Raw genomic sequence first — 15,251 nt, 5'->3', positions numbered from 1 at the left:
AGGGTGGAGGGGAGTTGGAAGAAAGATGTGCTAGTAGAAGGGTATAGCAAGGCAGTCACACTCAAGTTGTTTATGTTTATGTTTCTATGATTATATAATTGTTGTTGGTGGTGGCAGGCACGTGGACGATGGGTTCCTATTCTGGCAGGCACGATCTTGGGATTGAATAGGCCATACGACTACTAATGCCAATCCGCAGAGGATGAAACCTGATCATTTCTCCTTCTTCCCGCTGTGCCTATTACTGGGCCTACCTAGGAATGATTTCTTTTTTCTTTTTTTTCTTCGTCAGTCCATTTTCAATCCTTCTCCCCCTATCTCCCCTCTCCCTCGATTTGACGGTCTCCAGTCTCATCCAAGAAACCAAAACATCTTTACTGATTGAAAGGTTAGTGTGATATATATCTTCCTCTTCTGTTGCTCAATGACTCATCTCTATTTCGTGGAAGATATCTGCAGCAGAGAAAATTGAGAAGTGAATTCAGCTCCCGCAATCCGAAAGAATCATTCATCCGATGGCAGGATAAATACCTCCTACCCCTTCGTTTATCTCTTCATCCAAGATACACTGACCCATTACCTCGATAGTGAGGGTATCCGAGAGCTCGGGGGGGGGGGAGGGGCTCTGGTCCCGATGTTGTCCTCCAAGCACCACTTCACTCAGATGAGCTGCTTTCTCCCCCTGTTGATCCCAACGGATGGTCGCAAAGTTTCATCGCACTCGACTTCCCAGCGGCTAAGAAGAATATTAATCTTAAGACAGATTTTCTCATACAGCTCTCTACCCCTCCCGTAATAAGGGACCCCGTTCTTAGGGCACGTTACGCCTACGGAGCAATACAGGCTCTTTTTTCTTTGGCGGAAAGGCCCAGAACATTGAAGCGACGCGGAAGGTTTCGGGCTTCCCGGCCCCGTCTGCGTGCTTCAACTGTATCAATCGGAAAGGTCATTTCAACGAGTGCAATTTTGTCAATAGTCTCGAATTTCTAGAATTTGCGAATTGCCATATCGACAACAATGACACACCTGCCATGCTACCAAACGTCAAACGCTATCCCTGGCCTCCTACCAGCCGTCACAGTCGGAGATGTCCCGCCAGAGAACAGACTTGAGCAGGCCCCTTGGGTCAATCTAGTCCTGGTCCATGCAGGCGTATATCGCTTTGGGGGAGCCTATACTGCCATGCTTAATGCTTGGCCAGCTGGTCGGCCAGCTACTCGACAAATCAACCACGTCCGTTTTTAAAACAACAACAACAACAACAACAACAGCCACCGGTAGCCTCAGAATCGCTCCAGATCTCCCATTTCTATGCAAGAACGCCATGATCACTATGCCGGGCGTCAAGCTGGGGACCGTCGTGACAGCCGTGGCCGCTGTGAATATCGTGGCTACTATGGCAGCTGGTGACTCTCGTAACTGTCCTGATAGCCGTGACTGTCGTGTCCATCATTAGACTCATCCCAACCGGGCACACGATAGCCGATATGGCACGAGCTCTATCGTCTCGCATTATTTAAAATATTCCGTTTCTTCAAACCCACACTTTCTCGAACTGGAATTCTCCATTTTTCAAAAAGAAAAAAAAAGTCAATAATTTCTTGCTCTCAACCGATATTTTCCATGGCGGAAGCGACATTTATCCTTATCTTCCTTGTTTGCTTTAGTATACCAATGGTTTCCTGAGTTTCTCGCAGCGCAACTTTGTGAATGATTTTCATAGCGTTCGTGGTCGATTACCTTTTTTCCCTTGTCTTTATTGAGCGACTTTTCATCTCCATAGCGCATGTTCTGATGCACATTCTTCTCTTTTTTGTTATCCACTCCTTCAACGTAGTAGGCCGTATCTTCCTATAGTCCCCGTAGCTTCAGATACGCTATTTTATGCAGAAGCAGCGTTGTGTAAATGGTCCCTAGGGTACGCTGCCTAGAAGTATCATAGCTTCCCAGCATGGCGGAGAGAGGCAGCCGGAGTAGAAATAATTAAGGCGAAAGCTGGGTTGAGAGGAAGATCATTCCTCTACAAATTCAATCTTCATGTTCTGCAATTCCTTTCAAGTTGAGGCTATTATTTGACGTGAAAGGAATACGCGTAGCTACAAAAAGGCTTCAGTCGTATTCTTTCAGAGCTTTCATGGCAATGATTGCTTGTTTGAATGTATCCCAGCCCCCAATTTTGGCCAGTTTATTAGAGAGCATTCGGAACTTCACTGCAGCTAACCATCGTCAAACATTGACAGTCAAATAGTAGAATGAGCAGATATCTGAAATAACATTCAAACAAACGAAGATATTATCCTAATGAGGCTGTGGCGCATTGCAAAACCAGTGCAGGCCACGAATAGATGGAGTAAAGAAATACTCCCCGCCTCGCTGATCCACCCAGGGACTAATTCCAAGCTCAAGTTTGTGGGTCCTCTCCGAGTCCACGCCGTCATATAGACTGATATGGCCTTCAGGGTGATCTTTCCGCTGTCTCTGGTTGATGAATGGATCCATTCCAGGGCCATCCTTGTGAGCTCTCTTCTTTGATGTCGGGAAAACACTGTTGCTTGCCCAGCCTTCATAGGTGTCAGCAAGCCCTAAGAACAATGGGGCAAGGGGGACTTACGGGTCATGAGGAGGTTAAATCCATCCCGGATATCACTCTGGTAGCAGGTGAAGTAAATACCACGGCTTTTGGTAGTCTTCTCCGTCTCGTCGGGTCCAAGCTCGGGTCCAAACGTGATACCACGGCGCAGAATAACACTCGCGTCTTCCTTGTCAGGTCCCTGATCGGGCTCCTCGTCACTGTCAACCTCCAAACCTGGGGGGTCGCTGGTGTCGGTTTGCAACGGATTGGTGAATTGGCCCTTTACAAAGTCCTCGTCTTTGCCCAGGTCGCGCTTGTGGTCGGCTCTGGGACGCATTTTCCGGACGTGCGCGGCAAAAGGACAACCCAAAATGCTCTGCTTGGGCCTGAAATCGAAGTCGTTTCTGAACGCGAGACTCTTGTTGTCCTTGTCGGGAGTTAAAGCGACGGGCGCGCCTAGGTATGGTATATCAGTACGGCGGGTATGGCAAGGAGGAGCAGGTCACATTACCACTCTTCCAACGGCCCATCATATGAGCCGCCAGCTTTTCGGCACCGTTTTCAACAGCGTAGTTTGGAATCTTCTTTGCGGCATTCTCAACAAATCTGGGTATTGTTAGCATGGCTTCCATCTTGAAAGCCCGACGACGCATACTTATTGAATTCGGGGACCTTCTCGTCCAGTTGACGGAACACAAGGAAACTACCTTCCACGGACCAAGGGGGAGTAGTGTCTTTTCGTGGATCTCCCTCATGACCGACAAAAATGTATCTAGTCCAGTTAGCTTAGGTTGCTATGTATGTTAGAGTTGGATAGTAAATTACCCCGGAAGACACGACAGTGGCTCACGTGCACCTGGCTCGGGATCCAGGCCCTTAATCTGAGGCTGCGAGATATGGTCCTCGAAGCCGAAGCTGCAAATGAAGTTAGAATATTCCCACTGAAATTCATTGATAGAAAGAGACTTACTGCTCTCTACCACGAAGATCTCCGGGTCGACGCTGTCCATGCTTCACGACTACCGACTCCATACTGGACTTGTTCAAGTCTCTCAGATGAAAATTGGTCTCAATCTTGGCAATTCCCTCATTCAGGGTTTTCTCGCCAGACGCAGCCACGATAAATACCAGGTCGATGCGCCAGCTGTCATCGTCTTGGGGGTGTCCAGGGGGAGGCTTGAACTCGGGAAGCAATCTATCTGGAGCGTCGGCGCCTTCAAAGATGAGATCGCTGTACATACCCTTTTCAAAAAGGCCATCGTTGATTTGCGCTAGGTTCAACTATTGCAATTATGTTAATGATGTTTTTTTTAAAAACCAAAAATAAAAATAAAAACCAAAAAGGAAATGTGATTTCATTCAAAGTTTGGTCAACGCGACACTCAATGAGACGTACCTTTTGCAGGCCCTTCTGAGTAAATGACACATTTATGCCCGAAATGGGAATTTTCGTAGATCTTCCACTCTCCGCTGCCGATTTGATATTTGCTAGTCGCTCTTCACACTGCTCTCCAGTGGTGATTTCACTGATGAACTCCTTGAGGTCATTGCGGAATCTGTTCACGTTCGTGATCTTGTAAAAGAGGTAGGACTCAAACTCCTTGGGCATGCGCGGCCAGATGCCGCCCTGGATGTTGCTCTTAGCCACTGGATGACTCATTCTTTTTACTCTCAAATGTATTGAAATAACAGAATTAGGAAAACTTTCGGAAGTGAGGAGGAATTGGAGTTCTTATGCCCAACCTCCCACATGCGTGAAATCCTTTTGCACTTAAATGAGTTAACTACATCGTATCCAATAACATTGGTTCAATTTCAATACTGGTCCACGGCTAATCAATGATATCCATTTCGACTCGCTTCACTTTCCTTCTACCTTGGCTGCCTGTGGGCGAACTGCCAACACTACCAAACTGGGCTTCTTGCTGGCTCTAGCTGGACCTTGCCCCGCTCCAGTCAGCTAGCTCTGGTTTATCAGCGGGGTGCTAAATTGAATGATGAACACAGCTCGCGCCGATGTGATTGCCTTTCGAAAAAGAGATTCGGTGGACTTGCCCCCTCCGGATGGGCTAAATCGTACTTTTTCATTCATGATGTCAAAATCTTTCAGAACGCCACCATATATGGAGTAGATTCGGAAGAAACCCACACTTCGTGCAGTGGCGTGCTTCGAATAGACGGAAACATCGAACATGTCAAACTCTGACGAAACTTAAAAGTAAACCAAGAAGGTTACGGACCGCCGGCGTGGGCCGTGGCCCGGCCCTCTTGTGGGTCGCTGTGGGCCTATACTACTGCACCGCTTTTTCCTCCGCTCGATCTTGATCCAAAAGAATTCAGCTTGATCGTCGATCGCGGGGCCTTTTAACTAGCGTACCTTGCGATCGGCGAAAATACAGCAAATCAAAAGTTCCCAACTGCCAAAAGATGTCTTCTGATTCGCCCCGTAATGACGCGTTGGCGTTCACAAGCGCGAACTGGTGGGTGGGGGTGCGGTTCTCTCTGGACGAGCTGCTGACCCAACAACTATTTACGCTAGGGTCTTCCCCGGGCCCCCCCTGTGGACCTACGAGCTGAACGAAAATCAGGAAAATATGTAGGTGAAGGCTTGCCTGGCAGTCGGTGTCTCATCTTGATCCCGGTTCTCAGTCGTGTGTCATCATGCAATCACTGTTTAGTTATTGGCTGCGGATTTGTGCTATGGATCCGAGAGATACGATAGACTTTGAGGGCCATGCACCAAAATACATTCCGCACAAAACTTTTGGTTCTGTTCCGAGTCCAAATTCAGCTGACTCCGAGTCGGACTTCTAACTTGAAGGTTCGTCGAACAAAACCGTGGGTCCGAACTTTTGATGAACAATATACTAGTCTCGTGTGGCGTCCGAGGTTCTGTCTTCGATTGATCAAGACTGCCCAGGTGGCAGCTGAGCTTAATCAACAGCAAGCCTATCTTTTTTGGAGAAAAGATAAGTGTGTGAATTAGTTCCAAGGTTCTTGATAGGGAGATTAAAGCATGGATCAGTAATACTGCTACACCATATATTTAGTGGAGAAAAAATCTTCTAGCAGGTTTGTGCCTCCGCAGGCGTCATAGAGCTAGGATCATTCACACCTAAATAATTATGGCATGTGAATAACAAAACACCAGCTCGCGATAAGTGAAATCGTGGATTCTATGACGATCACATCCATACAGAAGCCCACATCGCCTGCGCAATGTTGGCGTGGCGGTCATTAGCTGCTCAGATTTAGCCCCACCGTTCTGATCGACCTCGCCTGAGTTTCCTCTTCTCGTTTTGAGTTTGGTACTTAGATTCTTCCTTTCCATTATAAGTTCCCTGACGAGGAACTCGGCCTACAATGCAGTGAACCATTTGTTTCACCCTTCACAATGAAAGTCCCATACGCAGCCAGTCTCCTTCTAGGAGCTGTCTCCGTCGGCGCCCACAAATCCGCCGACTACTCCTACGAGTCAAGTGAGGAGAACCGCCCTGAAATCAACGGCCAAGTCACTGGCGAAATTCAATGGCAGTCTCCACCTGTCAACTCAACTCTGTTGAACATCAAGCCATTCCGTGTCACTTGCACTGGTTCCAAATGGGGCCATTACTGTGAAAAGGCAACTGACGGCAAAAGTGACACATACTGGGAGAGTGACAATCTTGGTCATGGGCCACCGTGGATCTCAATTGATCTCAAAACAGTCCATAACATCAGTGGCTTGACCATGCTACCTCGGTTGGATGACAGTCTTACTGAGGGTCAGATTGCCAACCACCGTGTCTACTTGAGCAAGGATGAGCGAAACTGGGGCGAGCCAGTTGCCTACGGAACATGGGGCAAGAACAAAGGAATGAAACTTGCTGCTTTCAACCCTACACCCGCCCGCTATGTCAAGCTCGTTGGTGACACTCCTCCTATTCCTGACGCACCTGGCTGGCATGAGCCTGCTTCGATCGTCAACCTTGGTATCTACGCTGCCGATTATACCCTCCCCGTCGAGCCTGGCAAGGGTGCGTGGGGACCAACTCTCGACTTGCCTGTCATCCCAGTTGGTGCGGCTCAGGAACAGAATGGCCAGATCATTCTCTGGTCTGCTTGGGCCGATGACCAGTTCTTTGCTTCCCCTGGTGGCAAGACTCTCACCACCACATGGAACCCCAAGACCGAGACAATCGAGCAAACTGTCGTCGCCGAGACCCACCATGATATGTTCTGCCCGGGCATGTCCATGGACTTCAACGGAAGTATCGTCGTCAGCGGCGGCGGTGACGCTGGTCGAACAAGTATTTTCAACGGGAAGACCTGGGAGTACGGTCCTGACATGCGCCAGCCTCGAGGATACCACGCAACGACAACTCTGTCCGACGGTCGAATTTTCGCGATCGGTGGCTCTTGGAGCGGCGGCAACAAGGAGGAGAAGAATGGCGAAGTCTACAACCCCATCAAGAGGAAGTGGTATACCCGCTCTGGAACAAAGGTTAACAACATGTTGACTAATGACCGACTGGGTCGTTGGCGTGCCGATAACCACGCCTGGCTGTTTGGATGGAAGGATGGAAGTGCCTTCCAGGCTGGTCCCAGTGTTAAGATGAACTGGTATACCGTTGAGAAGAGTGGCAGCACCACTCCCGCTGGGAGACGAATGGATGATGGAGACTCCATGTCGGGCAACGCTGTCATGTTTGACGCTGTTCACGGCAAGATCCTCACTTTCGGAGGCCAGCCCTCTTACGATGGTTCTTATGCGACTAAGAACGCGCATATTATTACACTGGCTACTCCAGGCGAAGAACCTCTCGTCCAGATTGCCGGTAAAGGTTCTGGCAACGGCATGAACTTCCCCCGTGTCTACCACACCTCTGTTGTTCTTCCCGATGGCAAGGTTTTTGTTGCCGGCGGCCAAGCCTGGGGACAGCCCTTCAACGAGAAAACCGTCCAGTTTTACCCAGAGATTTACAACCCCGAGACGGATACTTTCGAGCTCATGAACGGTCAAAACATCATTCGTGTCTACCACAGTATCTCCATGTTGCTCCCTGACGCGACTGTCCTGAACGGCGGTGGCGGTCTCTGCGGAAACTGCTCTGCGAACCACTACGATGCTCAGATCTTCACTCCTCCCTACCTGCTGACTGCCACTGGTGAGCGACGCGAGCGCCCCAAGATCGTGAGCGCTTCTGAGCGGGTCATCGTGGGTGGTGACTTGAAATTCTCCGCTGATAAGCACATTGGATCGGCATCTCTCGTTCGCCAGGGAACCACTACCCACACTGTCAACACTGACCAGCGTCGTGTCCCACTTGAGCTGAACGCCCATGAAGACCACACGTTCACTGCGAACCTCCCAGATGACGCCGGTATCCTGCTTCCTGGATGGTATATGCTTTTCGCTTTTGATGCCGAGGGCACGCCTAGTGAAGCGTCCTTGGTCAAGGTGGAATTGTCCCAATACGCAACCATCGAGCTCGAGGAAATGCTGGAAGGTGACAGTGACTATGAAGATGTTGAAGATCTGGGGGCCCATGAAGAATGCGATGAAGAGAAAATGTCGGGCATGCTCTCTGCTATCCTCTCCTCGCCCACCCGAGTCTGGAAATCATGGAAGCCTCTCCTGGTTTTGCAGGGCAACTAAAGTGTACAGTTGAACCTTTTTTACATTGAAAGCCTACGAGATTTGACATTTTATAGCGTTAAATGTCTCACCAGGCTCTATCTGAATATATTTGGGATGGAATTTCGATGGTACCTGTCACAAGGTTGACCGATTCTGGCGTGCTGACCTTGCATTCGAAAATTTCACCTTCTGATAGACTCTGCGCTGCAACCCGCACCTGTAACGAATACAACATGCTTTCATCACGTACAAAAATTTCAACAGTAGTAGAAAATTCCAGTGACCAAGGCCCTGTGTCTACCACGAGCTTTCTACATATCATGCTCATGAAAACGATGCTGAAAACCCTACCAATTACTAGTATATTGTCCTGCAATTTCGTTACGGCTCGTGTTTTAATTGAGACTCGGAGAAATACAGCATCGATATTGCCTCTCCGATCTAGGGAGTCTAACATCCACCTACCAGTGCCTAGGTTGGTAGTCCTGAGTCGTTACATCAGCTTGAATAAGTCTGAACAATACACGGCCAAAGTCATATTCCAAGGTTGTCCAAGCTTCAAGTAGAAACGGGTACGCCCCACCTGGGCAAACCATGGACTGTCTCATATAAACGTATCCATTAAAATTCAAGTGTGTGCTGATCTCGGCTTTTCCAATTCCCTACTTAGGTAGGTACCCGGCCGCGTTTTGGCAGCCACGGAGTGTCGGAGGGTGCTACTGAGGAGGAAGCAGATGGCACGAAGCTGGTGACCAGATGAAGAGAAGAGGGGGAGAGAGAGAGAGAGAGAGAGAGAGAGAGAGAGAGAGAGAGAGAGAGAGAGAGAGAGAGAGAGAGAGAGAGAGAGACGAAGCTATCTAAACATGGAAGGAACGCCTGGATGCCCGAGGCCAGTACCATAGGCACCAGCCGTCAATACGGAGGAAGGGACCACCATAACCCAATGCAGAGGATTAAACGTGACTTCCCAGCTTGACTACACTTTCCAAGTTCTTGGCCTCATAGATCATTCTACTTTCTCGTCAAGTCTCCCAGTTCCAACCCTCCCATCGCGATGGAAGTGCATTCTTATCAACGAGGAAAAGCGGAAGGATGTCTTCTATCAACGCGGAAGTCTTTTAATGCGTTGGGTGGTACGTTCTAAGATCATAAAGTCTTCTTCAAGTCAATGGGAAGTCTAACATTATCTCTAGAATATCGACGGGCGAGAGTTAGATCTCTCAACGACGCCAGATCAGCCAAGAGATACCTCCGAGTCTATCTGCGATTCGTGATGACATATGTTCTGTGGAAGAAGACGGGGGTGAACTTGATGCTTACGCCCGGGCGTCCAATGTGGAAAGCATCAAGCAATTCAAGTTCAGGCCAGCCCCCGGCCCCTATATGCGCCGCTGTATGCTTTCCAAGGTTCTGCATTCCAAGGTTTTCAAGAATTTCCGGCTCTGATCTTCCCAATACACTCATGGAGGAGCGAACATTTCCCCTGACGACGTGCACATCCCATCAGCAGACAATATAACCATCGAGGAAGGTCACTACTCTTCTCTCTGCAGCACAGCGTCAATTATTGCCGCTGTTGGCATCCAGAATGCTTTGCTAGTAAGCATCAGCAGGACTTACGCTCTCCCGGATTCCGATTACTCCGGCAGTGTGGATGAAGAAGGGGAAGAAGATGAACCTGTATTCGAAGATTGTGTGGAGACATTCCGTGAGTTGAAAGAAGAATCTGTCTCGTGTTGGCCTTTTTGTATTTTTAACTAGATAGTTATGTTTGGCTGTATTGAATTTCGCTTTGCCTCGTTGTACGATGAAGCATGTTTTGATGTAACCGGCTTCCGCTTGGCTTTACGTACTATTAATGCAATCCTCATGAAGTGATTTCTGTATTTTACTCTTTCGATTTACAATAAGTCTGATGAACTGAGTGTATTATACTTATTCTTATCTTCATTCGATATCGTATATTAAAACATTGTACCTACTAACCCTGTCAGTGCCCGAATCGTTCATAGGGCGGTGTTACATACCGAGAGCGAACATTAAGATGCTCCAACCCGTCATGAACTGGCTACAAAACGGAACTTTGGAATGATCGGAAATTGTATTCTCATTCTGGACACTATGAGCTGCTTCGCAATCCGCTAACTAGGATGGCCACACAATCAACATCCGTCGAAATGCCTGAATTCCTTCATGAGTTCTTCCATATCGAGATCTTTTTTTGAGCTTGGCAGAATAACCTATCTTTTTTGTCCTTGAGTCGGTTTTTGACTTGAAGCCTTCTTATTTACGGCGCTCCACAATACAGTACAGAGGGGTGTATGCGAGGCTACTAGATAAGGCCCGATAAAGAAAACACATAACTATAGAATGTTGTTCATCACCGTCAGTCAAAATGACGCAACCGTTTCAATTATCATATAGGAGTATCTAGCTGTGGATTAGGGAAGCAAACTAGAAAAGCACAAGATCGGGGTTAGGCCACACAACACCGAGCTCTCGCCAATAACAAACTCGAGTTGGAGGCTGTGGGCCATGAGCGCTTATATGCAAACCCCTCTTGCTGGCTGGAAAATATGATTGGGAGTAGCCAAAAGCGAAAAGGCTGCCTCTTACATCGCCCAGCGTTGTTGTGGGCCTGCCGGTGCTTGTCCTTGAACAGGTTTCCTGGGCGGAAAGCGAGCCCCAGTCGATTGCCGACACGACGGGGCTTAGATGGCGAAACATGAGGCTGTGGCCAAGACATTTTCTGTCTCCCAGGTAAAGACGGGGCATATTCTTAGGCTGACTAGTTATCTAGTGACTTCCACGGCGCTAAGACAGGGTAATAGATTGGCCGCAGGGGCCTACCGGCCGGGGTGAGGGGGCGAACCACGTATTACGCAAGGCGTAATCTGCCCACTCCCCATTCCTTTGGTACTGCCGGATCGTATCTGATTACGTGACTACATTTGGCCAAATAATTTCGCTGAGTGGTCATCTTAATTGAGATAGTATTAGTGAGTCCTCCTTTCCGGGTGTCCACCCATTCTAACCCTTCGAGCCTTGGGCAAAACTTCAAGCATCACTCCCCCCGTGCTGTATTCGCTTTTGAACTCTTCCAATTTATTACCCATTGCATTACAAATGGCGCCTCTCAGCTTCCTTATAGCAGGCTTGAATTTAATGCAGCCTGAGACTGTCGGGGCTGGATTCTATCGGTTTGTGGCAGACCGCTCTCTTGTCTTGTCTGGCGCGGAAATCCTCTCTGAGACCTGGTCAGAGGATTCATGGTTGATAAAAGCCTCAGAGTGGCTTTCACGTCCCAGTAAGGAAATACAAGTGTCGGTTTAGAACTAAAATGAATAATAACGTACTCTCAAAGATGTTTACGCAATCATCACCGCTTGGTGGATCACCTTCACCGTTGTTATTACAATTATACTATGTCTTGGGTTTGGGCCTGGAGGGGTTGTTGCAGGTTCATCATATTCGCGTCTCGCTCATTAAGAGCATACCAAGGGCCTTTTCAAACTGACATATTAGATAGGTTCTCTAGCGGCCGCTTTCCAATCCTATATGTACGGTGGATTCACTCCAGCAAGCGGTATCTTTGCGACATTGACTAGTATGGCGATGATTGGCATACTCATGCCCGCGGTCATGATACTTGCGTGTACGCTCGCGACTGTAGTTGCTGTGATTGTTTGGAAAATCGGATATGGACTGCCATGACTGGGGGTTTGAAGCTGTACTTCCGTATGGGATATGGTGACTTCTCTCCTTTACTGGTAGGAGACAGTAGGCATGAAAGAGAGGCCATGTATGGGATTTTGGTTGTCGGTATAGTATAGCAATATTTGAGTTCGAACAGTATGTATTTATCACTGTTTAAACTGTTGAAGTAATAAGACGACTCTATGATGAGACACACGATAGTCCATCCGGTCTGTGTTATTCAAAAGTGAATCTTGCAAGGGTTTTTCTATTTCTTTTCAATAGTGATTTGTTGATTGTTGCTCTACTCCACTGATGTTGATGTGAGTGTTGCGTATTTTTTGCTAGTCATCAACCGTTCCTTTGTCGATAGACTCAACTTTTATAAACTGCAGGAAGAAAGGTCACCCTATTAGCTCATTTTATTCTCTAGAATATATAATATCTCAAAGTATATCTGCAGCAAAAAACACGATACATTATCCTTAGTTTCGACATAGGCTATTTTTCTAAGAGAAAAAATGAATGTTCCGACTTTCTGCTGTTCGTCGGCCTCGAACCTATTTAGTGATAATTTTAGTCAGTACACAAAAGTCTTCAGTATTGGAATTGCATCACGGTCTGCAATCATCTTCCAAGGTTTAAATGATTCTCTAGGGTATGAGGATCCCATTAATAGGCAGTAGGGTAATCTTCTCCCCTACAACTGTCTCACGAGAGTAAGTTGCTTGCCTCTGTAGCCATTTTGTCGTCCATTCGCTGACATAGGTGATAACGTAAGAGATTTCATCGCTGAACTATCTTATTCACAGATAAAGACTGAGACCAGACTTCAAGAGACTGGCAAAACAGCATACATAACAATCTCTACGTGAGTGCCTTTGGTATATCCCACTTGAGCTCCCTTACTTTAAAAGAAAAAGCCAGTTGATTAACGTCTACCATACATATCCTAGGTATTTCAACTCACCAAGGTAAGTTCAAATGCATGGTGGTTTACATCAGACCTCAAAGATCATCTCATAAAGGTCCCAATCTAGGAAAATTGCACAAAACTGAGAAGAAGTGGCCCGAGTTTTACTCGACTAATATCTTGATTGCTTTTAGAACGGTCATTAGATCAGAGAGCTGTCCACGAGAATACTCAATGACCTTGGTTTTGTCTCTCCAAAGGATAAATTCCGTTACAGTTGACACCTTAAACTTCCCAGTAAGGTGTTCTAGAACCTCTGGAGACTCCGAGGAGACAATGCCGTATATTTTAGACTGGGGGTAAGTCTCGGCAAAACGCTGGATCTCTGGAGAGAAATCGCTGTAGAAGGTTGGTAGAATGAATATAAAGACAGGTTCCGTGGACTCTTCGACCTTAGAAGTGAACTGATCTTTGCTATATATTTGATGAGAGATTAGGTTTGCTGGGTTCTTCTTAATTCGGTAGCCTTTAGAAGAGCACACGTACGTCATTATACGTTCTGGGAGGCGCGCCATGATAGATTGGCGAGAAAGAGTTGATATTGCTGCACTTGTTTCCACTTTTTTTTCAAAGATTTTGAGTAATATTCACTTTCTGAAGTAACCTGAACGTGTTGAAGGAGTGATGGGGTCCGTACGTTTAAAAGAGGGGAGTTATGGCGGGGAACCCTGTCGCTTAAAGTGGCATCAAATGTAAGACAGGCTACCGAATAGCCACTTTTTCTGTTGGGAAAGAAAGTACGATTTCAATTACAGCACCAGCGTCCCGCTCAAAAGGTGTACGAGCGCACGGACTGGGCCAGAACCAGAGAGAAAGTAGCCCGACAGATGAGCCCATGGAAGGAGATCAAGACCCAACCAACACTTGACCGGGTTGTAGAGAACCTTACATCAGCGACGGCCCACGCAGTCGACCGGTTCCCGACACGCGCCCAACACCATACTCCAATGAAGTGTATAGAAGTCGATGAGTGTGGTTGATGGTGGATGATATCCTTCAGATTGTCGATGAGCTTCCACACTTCTCTAGTGGCGACCTGTGCCTTCAGCGAATGTGTATGTTTCGCCATTTGTCGTTCTTTTCCCTATGATCTGGACTGCATCGGTCTAGATGCGAGACTGGAAATCCTTAACTGAGAAACTGGTGATGCTTTCCTCGGTGTTTGTGGGAGGGGGTTCGGGTCCTCCCGCGAGTGGGTCCGCCATCGCTCCGGGGTTGTTCGGTTCCTCGACCAGCACCGTTAAAATACAGTGATGATGATGATGATGATTTCATTTACCCTAGTTCAAGTCGCCATAATATAGTGGCGCTCGACTACGTTTTCCATATGGGAGACAAAGAGCTTACTCTTTCAAGCCCTATTTACAATCAGCTAATCCAGATATGGCTACTCCAGTGTCTTAAGTTATATTCCATTACGGAACTGGAAGACGCGCGCGTCGCACGCATCGGCCCTGAAACGAAAGTCGAGGAAATAGGAATTGGAAGCGTAAATCAGCGTCAAGAAGTTTTGAACGAAGTGCAGATGCGACTGAATCCCAAATGTCCAATGAAAAAGAGGCCATGGGATGACTGATACCCGCAATACTAGAGACGAGATAGGATTTCGAATCTTTGGCCACATTATTATTTGGATATCGCAAGTATATCGGCGTATGGAGATTTCTTTAGCCATTGTGGACGCCTCTCTTGGGTTGGTTTACTGTACCTGCTTGTGGTGAGCTCTCAGTTTTATCTAACGTGTCAGCCCACGTGATCAGGATGCTTTCCTCATCTTCGTCAACGGGAGTATTCTCTCTGATGGGTTTGCAAGTTGGGGGCCATGGGGCTAGACTGATTCATTGCCAAGCTTCGCCTACTAACTAGTAGTATTCAAGGGTGAGTTCATATGTCACTCCTCCAACGCCTGCATGACACTTGCTCATTATTGCTCCCATAAGCTTCACATACTCCCTGAATTTGATTTCACATAAGCGACACACATCATTATCGAAAAGTTAGTGTTCACAACAATCAATTCGCAATGTAAACACGTGCCATCCATGCGGAACAGAACATCCGTAACCCCCAGGCATTTATTAGAAACAACCCTCTTGGGGCTCTCACGACTGCAATTTATTCGCCAGGCTTTCCGTTCCTCCAAGTGAGCCACATCCTTTTGATCATCGATACGCCCAATGGCGCTTCGGGATCTTCCTGGGTCCTGGGTGTGCTGCAAGGACACATGGCTAGAGCGAATCCCCAAGCAAAGGCCTTGATTGACACCGAATTTCTATACAGAGATCAAGCCCTCCACAGGCAAAGTTATGCCAACTTGGGACTATTCTGCCGTACAGGCATATGGAAAAGGAACTGTCTTTTTTGAACTGGGGTCGGAATCGACTGAATAT

General features: G+C 47.5%; 4 protein-coding genes across 4 annotated transcripts; 2 read left to right on the top strand and 2 right to left on the bottom strand.

Annotated features, from left to right (window-relative positions):
* Positions 1–1,189: 1,189 nt before the first annotated feature.
* N7533_007991 (uncharacterized protein) lies at positions 1,190–1,456 on the top strand (the record flags this gene model as incomplete). The annotated part of the gene is made up of 1 exon (XM_057104641.1): positions 1,190–1,456. One exon carries the CDS (start codon positions 1,190–1,192, stop codon positions 1,454–1,456), a length of 267 nt encoding a protein of 88 aa, XP_056959598.1.
* An 842-nt stretch (positions 1,457–2,298) lies between these two features.
* Positions 2,299–4,232, bottom strand: N7533_007990 (Dyp-type peroxidase; the record flags this gene model as incomplete). The annotated part of the gene is made up of 7 exons (XM_057104640.1): positions 2,299–2,561; positions 2,612–3,028; positions 3,084–3,178; positions 3,228–3,344; positions 3,398–3,487; positions 3,543–3,853; positions 3,969–4,232. The coding sequence occupies 7 exons, from the start codon at positions 4,230–4,232 to the stop codon at positions 2,299–2,301; spliced, it is 1,557 nt and encodes a 518-aa protein (XP_056959597.1).
* A 1,734-nt stretch (positions 4,233–5,966) lies between these two features.
* On the top strand, positions 5,967–8,210 carry N7533_007989 (uncharacterized protein; the record flags this gene model as incomplete). Its single annotated transcript, XM_057104639.1, has 1 exon — positions 5,967–8,210. The coding sequence occupies one exon, from the start codon at positions 5,967–5,969 to the stop codon at positions 8,208–8,210; it is 2,244 nt and encodes a 747-aa protein (XP_056959596.1).
* Positions 8,211–12,965: 4,755 nt separating this feature from the next.
* Positions 12,966–13,376, bottom strand: N7533_007988 (uncharacterized protein; the record flags this gene model as incomplete). The annotated part of the gene is made up of 2 exons (XM_057104638.1): positions 12,966–13,275; positions 13,348–13,376. 2 exons carry the CDS (start codon positions 13,374–13,376, stop codon positions 12,966–12,968), a joined length of 339 nt encoding a protein of 112 aa, XP_056959595.1.
* Positions 13,377–15,251: the final 1,875 nt, after the last annotated feature.

Source organism: Penicillium manginii (assembly GCF_028828005.1).
Source record: "Penicillium manginii strain IBT 31320 chromosome Unknown utg000005l:1.0-5665137.0:1.0-5668048.0, whole genome shotgun sequence".
NCBI lineage: Eukaryota > Fungi > Ascomycota > Eurotiomycetes > Eurotiales > Aspergillaceae > Penicillium > Penicillium manginii.
This window is presented reverse-complemented; position numbering and strand designations above follow the sequence as displayed.